General features: G+C 49.4%; 1 protein-coding gene across 4 annotated transcripts in view; it reads left to right on the forward strand.

Moving 5' to 3' along the window:
- The first annotated feature begins 952 nt into the window (after positions 1–952).
- LOC125914367 (cytochrome b5) overlaps positions 953–9,350 on the forward strand; it is a 49,279-nt gene continuing 40,881 nt past the window's right edge. The window contains exon 1 of one of the 4 annotated variants that reach the window (XR_007455279.1): positions 953–1,237. Coding sequence is in view for 3 of the 4 variants with exons in the window: in XM_049619595.1 (XP_049475552.1) it covers positions 1,109–1,237 (129 nt within the window). In the remaining variant the exon portion in view is untranslated. The remainder of the gene's footprint in view (positions 1,238–9,350) is intronic. The other 3 variants (XM_049619595.1, XM_049619593.1, XM_049619594.1) reach the window with 3 other exon arrangements.

The following is a 9,350-nucleotide window of genomic DNA, read 5'->3' on the forward strand; positions in this document are numbered from 1 at the left end:
GATGTGTAACTTGTGTAGGTCTTTTTGGAATGAACTATTAATGCTGAAAAGGGCCTTAATAAATGTCGGATTACTTTATCACAGGCTGGGATTTCAAGTCCCCCTCCCCCCCCCTTTTTTTTTAATCAAACGTTTGTAAATCTTACTAGGAATGCTCAGCTAGGGAGTTGGTATTCCAGAGTCCATTCAAAGTGCTATGGATCCTTTAGGATTTATGTAAACAATATACTGTTGAGACGAGACAGGGCATTCATGCAAGTACTCGCCTATCTGAAGCGCAGAAGTGCTTCAGATCTTTAGGAATAATTAGGACTTTTTGCTTTGTATAGAACAAATAATTCCCCCCCCCCCTTTTTTTTTTCCCTGTGAGAAATGGGCAAGCCTGGGGTGCGGAGAGTGTCAAGCAAAATTACAGAGCGACGGTTCTGGCCAGCACACTGTTTGCTGAGGCGGAGTGATGGCACTATGTGTTTTTACGTCCCCGAGGCTAGTTAACAGTTTAATAGTTAACAGACTCGCTGCGGAGAGCCTTTGTTACACAGTGACAGCCAGGACTGGCTGATCTGATCCGAGTGCGAAGTCGCAGTGATGCGCAGTGCGCTGGACCTGGCTGACCCTCCTCCGACGGCCACCCAGCGGGGCCGGATCTTCCCGCGCACTGCTGCCCCCATCCCCGCTCCCGCCGGGCGCCTCCTACTCTCTCTCTCCCGCGCTGTCCGCCCCGCGTCCCGCTGCCTTCTGCGCAAACGCACGGGAAGCCCCGCCCCACCCCGCCGCGCGGCCCGCCTCACTGGCCACGCCCTCAGCGCGCTCCAGCTACAGGGTTTGGGAAGGGAACCTTCTGCAGCCAGTCAACACCCGCGCGCTGGGCGGGGGCGCTCTCGGGTTGGCGGAGGTTGTCGGCCGAGGGCGGGCCCATTGAGTGACAGGAATTCCGTCCAGTCATCGGAGGCCGTGCGCCACCGCCCCCTCCGCGGCGCGGGCCGCCCCGCTCTGGGCGCTGGGCCGGGGCTCCGGGAATGTCCCAGGCCCAGCTAGCTGAGACGCGCGCCCCGCTTCGCCCGGCTCGGCTGGTGTCTGCGCGGCCTGAGGCCCACCGCGTTCCGAAATGGCCGAGCAGTCGGACAAGACCGTCAAGTACTACACCCTGGAAGAGATCCAGAAGCACAACCACAGCAAGAGCACCTGGTTGATCCTGCACCACAAGGTGTACGATTTGACCAAGTTTTTGGAGGAGGTGAGTTGGTGAGGCGTGACGCCGCCTGGGGTTTGGGGTTTCCGTGCGGCGACCGGTCTGTCGTTCGCGGCGCGGCGGGGTTGACGCGGGCGGCAGTGTGGAGTGTGCTCGCCCGTGTGTGCGCCCGGCTCTGCACACCTGAGCGTTCCTCGCTTCTGCACATCTGCGTGTGTATACCTGTGCGTCCACACCTGGGAGCGCGCCCCCGGAGTCTGCGCACCTGTGCGCGCACACTTGGGAGCGTTCCGCGGCGCTTCGGCCAGCGTCGCCGCCGGCGAGCCATTGTAGCAGCCCGCGGCGTGCCCACTTCGGGCAGAAACTGCCTCCCTTCGCGGGTGCGGAGGAGAGCACCACTTCGCACTTAGCGGGAAGCGAAATCGGTCTGGAGCTGTTTCCCTCGGAGAGGGCGCAGCTGCGGAAGGATTTTGAAGGGATCCTTTTATGAGTTTGCATAAACGGGGTCTCCATCGCAGACAGGGATCGTCCTATTTCTGTTATTCCGGGAGTGGATTTCCAGTAGAGAGAGGCCGGTTGGATAGCACCCATCCTGAGAACGGTGGGATCCCACAAGAGAGGACCCTGAATTCAGAGGTCGGGGTGTGGTCCGCACCGCTGTCCCCGGGCCCCCCGTCCCCCACCGTCCATGCCCACCCTGTTCCCCAGGAGGGAGCGCGGTGATTGTTAACCGCATCCAGAGAGGACTTTACAGCGAGGTAGTGCTGGACTCCGGGAACTAGGAAGTCAACCCGCGGCCTGTGGGGGAGCCTTTGGTGAAGAAGGAAGGAAGAAGGATAGGGTAGTGAAAACTGCCAGTGGGACTTGATCCTTAGCTTTGGAAGTTATAAAATAAGTTTGCCTAACGTAAAAGAAAACATTCCTTTGATAAGATTCTTTGCATTAGGTTGTAAGTTTTGCGGCAAATTCTAAGACGCTTTTCTTTGCTACCTCTGGATTTGTTTTTGTCACTGTGCGGGGGTTTGAATCATAAATCTGAACGCAACACTCCCCCTCCTTTATCTCCCCCTGCCCAGGGAATGTTTAGTGCAGGGCATTTTTATATAGTTGGAGGGGAAAATGAAAATAGAGGCCTGGTCTTAGCTGGATCACAATTTACATCAGAGGACTTTTGCAGAAAAGATATTTTAAACTTTTGAAAAGAGTTGAAGCTGATATTTATTGATAAGACATTTTACTCCTAAATCGCCATTTGGTGCCGTGCCAGAAGATAAAATAGCGCCCCGATTTAGGAGTGGTTTAGAGTGGGGAGGCAGATCTGATCTGCCCCTTCCACTGAGCCCGGGCATGTTTGCTGCAACATAAAGTCAGGGCTAATTGATGCCAAAGGTCTGCTTGCAACTGTTTCTTGTTCCTCTCCCATGGTATGTGTGTAATTCAAGAGTTTTACGATTCAGCGTGTGGTTTCTTTGTTTCTGTCTGTAAAAAAAAGAACATTCCCGAAAGAGTAATGGGATATTTTTTGAAGGATTTTTTCTTTTTCCTATTTTGGGCGGTTCGGTCCTGTACATTGTGTTGTACAGGTGGCTTCCCTGGCCTGCTCACCCCTCCCCACCCCCCTTGTCAGCACTCCCTGCCCCAGTTGTGACCACCAAAATGTCTCCGGTATTGTTGCCAAATGCTCCCAAATCCGTCCCAGTGGAGAATCACTGTCATAAAATGTATTCTGGATAACTTTAAGGGTAAATTTCTTGGGAGATCATAAGAAGCCGAAGAGTATTAAACTTTAAACCACTTACATTTCATTCTGGTGAGGCAGGAAAGAGGACATTGCACAAAATTTTCTAACTTGTAAGAGACGTGCACAAGCTGTTGGGTGGGTAAGTTAGCCGGCGGCCAATTCCATGATTTCCCTGCTTTCAGTACTCTCTCTCAAAGTAGCCTGAGAATGTCTGTTTATCACTATTACTGGATAACTAACACAGTGAGATAAGTAAAAGTTACTTACAGTGCAGTAAATGAAAACGAGTATATGGTGGTTCCGGTTTCTTTTCTCAATTGATACCTGGTAAAATGCTCCCCATTGTAGCCTGTGACCTGAGTTTGGAGCCCCGCTGCTCTCTGGTAGCTATGCTCTTGCTTTTGACCAGTAAGTTCAGTATCTTCTGGACTCTTAGAGGTACATCTCTCTCAGAAGACTACCACCTGAGAGGAAGAGACACCATTTTGTTTCCAGAAGCTTCCGTTGGCAGAAACAGGAATAGCACAGGAAAAAGCTGGGGTCACTTGAGTCTAGTTCAGCAAGGAGTGGACCCCGGGGGGGCCTTGGACTCTGTAACAGGGCCTGAAGTCCACAGTGGCAGGCTGGAAAGGACGAGATAGGCTCACAGAGCGGGGTCTGGATCAAGGTAGCCAAGGAAGGTGGCTCACATTTTGAAGTTGGACACAGTGGCAGGACGGCGGGCCTCTCTGGGGTGATACCCCATTCTGGGATCCCTGCCTGTTGCTTCCTGCATCTTTTTTTTTTTTAATTTTTTTTTTTAATGTTTATTCATTTCTGAGACAGAGAGAGACAGAGCATGAGTGAGGGAGGGGCAGAGAGAGAGGGAGACACAGAATCAGAAGCAGGCTCCAGGCTCTGAGCTGCCAGCACAGAGCCCGACGAGGGGCTCGAACTCACAAACCATGAGATCATGACCTGAGCCGAAGTCAGTCTCTCAACCGACTGAGCCACCCAGGCGCCCCAGCTTCCTGCATCTTGAACACAATTCCTCTCATTCAGAGAGCTTCCGCAGGACACTTTGCCAGGTGTAATTCTTCCTAGATCCCTCCTGTTTCCATCATTTTATTAGGCCAGTGCTGTTGATCTCCTACCTTCTTTTTTTTTTTTTTTTTTAATTTTTTTTTTTAACGTTTATTTACTACTAAGAGACAGAGAAACAGAGCATGAGCATGGGAGGGGCCGAGAGAGGGAGAGTCACAGAATCTGAAGCAGGCTCCAGGCTCTGAGCTGTCAGCACAGAGCCCGACGTGGGGCTCGAACCCACGAGCTGTGGGATCATGACCTGAGCCAAAGTCAGACACCCAACTGACTGAGCCACCCAGGCGCCCCTCTCCTACCTTTTGACATAGAAAGGAGACCAGGATATCTGTCTCTTCCCTCCTTGCCCTGCCCCCTTTCTTCCATCATTTAAAAAGTTCCAGATTTCAGGAAGCCTTTGTTTGCTAATTAAAGAATGTTCCGCTTTCCCTAATTTATGTATTAAGTATGAAAGGTATTTCACCATTTCGGAAGGGGAGGGGGCTTCCTACCTCTAAAGGGAACTTTCCATCATTATGGGTGAGATCTCCCTGTACTATGAATTTACACATCCATATGGATAGCAAGACTTTTCATGACTGAGTATCTTCTCCTTTCAGAATATCCTACGTTTATATGCATAGCTCCATTCATGTTGAGAAAATGTGTAGTGTGATGGGTGGAAGGGGGTACTGCTCTACCACCCACCCCTGCCTCAGATGCCTTATTTTAAGGTGAGATGGGAGGATGATGATAGTGTCTACTTCACAGGGTTATTGTAGGAATTAAACAGCAATTCGGGTTAAACACAAAACACAATAGCTGACGTATGGGCCATGCCCGGGTAAACGCAGACTCCTGTACTAGTTTGGGGCAGGGTAGGCTGGTGGCTTTTCTTCTGTAGTATCCTGTGTCGCTGAGTGTCAATAGGAGATTGTAGGTAAAGGTGTAAATCTGGCAGGTGATGTTGAAATGAGAGAGGATTATCCAAATTCTAGCCTTCCAGTCTCGAGGGCACAGGTGAAGTTTCTAAGTTGTGTAACAAGCTTTATCTCTTGAAATAATGGCCTTAAAAAACTGGTTTGTTGTTCAAGAGGAGGGTAGACACCTGAGAGGGAAGACGGGCTCATTATTAATGGCAAGTTAAACAGCAGAGGTGTTTGGTTACTGTCTGATGCTGACCTACAGAATTATGAGCTTTGTTGCCTCCATTTGAACTAGGTTTTTTTGTTTGTTTGTTTGTTTCTCAGCCCTGAGTTCTAGTTTTCGAATTTATATTTGTGAAGTTGGGTTTTGTCATCTGATTACATCGGTCGCAGGACTAACGATTATAGAACTTTGAGGGACAGTGATTTGCAATGAAAACGTAGGCATTTGGTGCCAGGCAAAGAAAATGGTTTGCTTTTCCCTTTCTGTGATTTGGGCGGCAGTATGCGTTCCTTTTTTGAAGGAGCTGTGGGAGGCAAGAAGAAAGTATCTGATAATCGATGAAGTTCTGTTAACTTGCTTTTGGTTCCAGTCAATAGATGTTTAATTTGTGAAATCCATTTCTTCCTGAAAAATGTGGTAGAGAATAACGTCTTTGTGTCACGTTGCCCCCTTTTTGACGGGATCAAAATGGAGACTTGTTTCTACAGACCATTTTCTGGTCATCCTGGATGCTGATGCTCTGTGTCTTTGCCACGGATGTTCCTTAACAGCATTCTGCTTCACAGAGCTGTCGGCTCATTTTTGCTCAGAGACTTTTGTTTTGTTGTAGGGATTTACTTTTTGTTATTTTCTTTGAACATGGCTACCTACTTTGCAGAAATCAGTGGTTCTGGGTCTGGGGGACCTCAGTTCTCCTGGACCCAGGAAGAGAGTGTAAGTGCTTGAAATTCTGAGAAACACAGAAGATATACCCTTGATATGGGGTGATATATATTGAGCGCTAAAATCCTAAGTACCTTTCCTCTTTTCAAGGGACTTTGATAATATTCTAAATCTGGTACTGTGGTTGCAAATACGTCTTGAATGAATATAAAATGGGAACGTTATTATTTCACATACGTAGTTTGGTAAATAAAACTTAGAAAATATGAAGTCTTTAGGAGGAAAACGTAAGGGGATCCTTAGGGGTGAAGGTGGCTCGGGCGTCTTGGGGAAACAGGTGGAGAGAGCCACATCTCACAAGGCTACTTGGGGAATGTGAGTCTGGGCGCAGAGCCTCTTATATTCCTACATTTGTTGTTTTCTATTTTTTTTGTGATAACTTTTTGCTACTTTTGAGAAGAGGTTTCAAGAGTGCCCGTGAGTTACTTTATTTTGGAACAGTCAGAACAACAACAGAACAACACTTGTTAATTCTTGTTTTTTATTTATCTTTAAGGTGGATGGAAATTCCAAAGGAAGGGAGACTAGATTATGCAGGCCAGTTTGGCTAAATCAAGGGGCAAATCACGCTCCTTTCTACTTAGTGCAGCTGTCTGGTATTCCAAAAGTCCTCCCAAACCATAGAAGACCACCAGTGAAGACCTTTTACTATAATGGGGTCTGAACAACGCAGGTCCCACTAGACATCCATAGGAAGTGTTGGATGGGGGTTAGGAAAACTAGACCTGATTTGGGATGAGTCAGGTAAATTCCCTACATCATTTCTTTATTCTTAAATGGGGAACATTCTGTCTTCTGCATCAGGTTTGTGAACATTATAGAGTATGTGTGAAAACCCTTGGAAAAGTAAGTATTTTGACTAGGATAAAGTTTTCTTATAAGTTAAGCATTATAATTATTTTTTGTTGTGTGGATGGTCCAATATTTCTGGAGTAGGCACATATATCAAAGTGTAATGTGAAAAGCAAAAATGGGCCCAAGTACAAATAATTCACTTGAAATATAATTTTTTTAGAAATATGTGCTAGGCCTGATGGGATATCATCTCTTTTCTGGAGCTGTTAAAAGTATGACTTTATTGCTTTTGGGGGAAAAGAACACACGATTACTGAAGGAATTGGACAGTGCGGAAAAGAGCAAGGGAAACATCAAAACTGCCCAGAGTCCCACTCCCCGAGGTGACCCCTGTGAACGTCTTGGTGAACGTTGTCCCCGCGAGCTGTGTGCACACCCACCCTTGTACGTGGATTTGTTTCACACCAATGATAGAATACTCTGGGGGCTGTTTTGTAATCTGTCCCCGTCCCCCCGTGTGTGGAGGGCACCATTCTACTTCAGCAAATCCCACTTTCTGGTTGTTTCCGTCTTACCGAAACGCGTCCTAGAACACACGTAAGCAATCCTCTCTTCTCGTACATCTCGTTGTCCACGTAAGTGTTTATAAGTGGGATTGCCGGGTGAAGAGTTGCACGCTTTCCACGTCTGGTTGCGTCTTCCTGAGGGGCCCGTGGTGATCACCCTCGTGGCCACAACCAGGGCGTACACCCCGGGGAGACTTTGCTCCTTCCCCGGGAAGATCCCCCTCCTCCTTTCCTGTGTGATTTGGGTGTGTATTTTTCTCAGAAGGGGTCGTGTCTGGAAACGTGTTTTCCCCTTTCGCGTGTCCCAGTAACACCTCGTTTCTCCTGGTGTTTTCAGCACTTGTGCGTGTTGAAGCCCCGAGGCAAGTGGCCGGAGGTAGCAGCGGGCTAAAGGAGGGTTTCAGTAGCAGTGGCTCCCCGCCCTTCTCTGCGTCTTTATGAAGCGTGCTGCTTTTCCGTTACCTTTGATTTAAAAATTTTTTTTTTTTTTACATTCATTCCTCTTTGAGGGACAGAGACAGAGCACAAGCGGAAGAGGGGTAGAGAGAGGGAGACACAGAATCCGAAGCAGGCTCCAGGCTCCGAGCTGTCGGCACAGAGCCCGACGCGGGGCTCGAACTCACAAACCGCGAGATCGTGACCTGAGCTGAAGTCGGACGCTCAAGCGAGTGAGCCACCCAGGCGCCCCATTCCCTGTTACCTTTGAACTTGGCGTGTGTATTTCTTAACTGGCTGCTTGTGTCTTTTACCAAGCCCTGTGTGGGGACCAGGAGAGTGAGTTCAAGATGTGGGACTCAGCTCCCTCAGGGTGAGTAGAATTCGGTCTCAGCCTGTTGGTAAGCGACCTCTGGTTAGTGGCAGCTGACGTCTCACGGATGACAGCAAGAAGTCACTTTCTTGCATGCCCAGAGCTGTGTCCAGGGTGGCGCTGAGCTGGCCCTGCTGATGGGGAGGGGCGGGATGCCCAGTGCGTGCGGGGGGAGGAGGAGGAGGGCGGCATTAATGGCTTTGGGCTCCGTCCGGGGTCTTCTGTACTGACTTTCTAGGGGTGGCCACCTGTTGCACTTTGGCAGTAAAGGCCGAGGGAGTGTTCTTTTCGCGGTGCCTGCTGTTGCTTATCATGAACACGCTGTTCACTGAGTCTTGCACAGCTCTGCCGAAAATTGGACACAAAATATACCCAGCGCGCTTTCCTCTCTTTCCTTCTTCAGAAAGTGTTTCCTAAATGTCTTTCCTACCCCCTCCCCTGGTAGAAATCCCAGTGGGCTAACGGTAAAAGGGACAGCCGTGGACACTTACCGCACGTTGATTAGCATGAGCATGTGCTAGAGAGTCTCCTGAATGCTTTTTGTGCACAGAGCCCTCCTTCGCATTTGCACTCATAATGCTCTAGATGATCCTCCCGGGTTGGTGGTGGTGTTCTCCTTCTTAATTTTTTTAAAGTTTATTCATTTTTGAGAAAGAGATAGAGTGCAAGTGAGGGAGTGGCAGAAAGAGAGGGAGCCACAGAATCCGAAGCAGGCTCCAGGCTCCGAGTTGTCAGCACAGAGCCCGACGCGGGGCTCGAACTGACGAACTGCGAGATCATGACCTGAGCCGAGGTCGGACGCTCGACCCACCGAGCCACCCAGGCGCCCCTCTCCTTTTTAAAGATGAGAGAAATGTGGCTGGCGGAGTCAGTGTCTTGGTCCAGTCACGAGGCCAGGGAGGACAAAGCCAGGATTTAAGTCCAGGTTGCAGGACTTCCCAGCCCGCGTTCTTCAGCTGACTCCCTGACCAGGGCGTGGGGCCTAAGGTAACTGGGAGAGCTTTAGAAGACTGGAGCCGTCCATCTGGGACCCAGTTGCTGTATTTGCTTTGAGATTTCCACCCGGTGTCTGGAGCTCAGTGCGGGAGCCAGGGGGAAAGCAGAGAGTAGTTGGGAATGGAAATATTGAACAAAAAAGGAAAACTCTTGGAAGGTCCAAGGGCCAAAATGTGCCTTTCTTTCCGTCTTGTGGCATTTTACTATGTTGCCTTCCAGAAGGTGAAGGAAACAGGCAGCCGTTCCAGTTTCTCGCAGGAGGTGACTCTGTTCCTAACACAGATGACACCTGGATGGTCTTACAAATCCATGTGTCGCCCC

Source organism: Panthera uncia, assembly GCF_023721935.1.
Source record: "Panthera uncia isolate 11264 chromosome D3 unlocalized genomic scaffold, Puncia_PCG_1.0 HiC_scaffold_8, whole genome shotgun sequence".
NCBI lineage: Eukaryota > Metazoa > Chordata > Mammalia > Carnivora > Felidae > Panthera > Panthera uncia.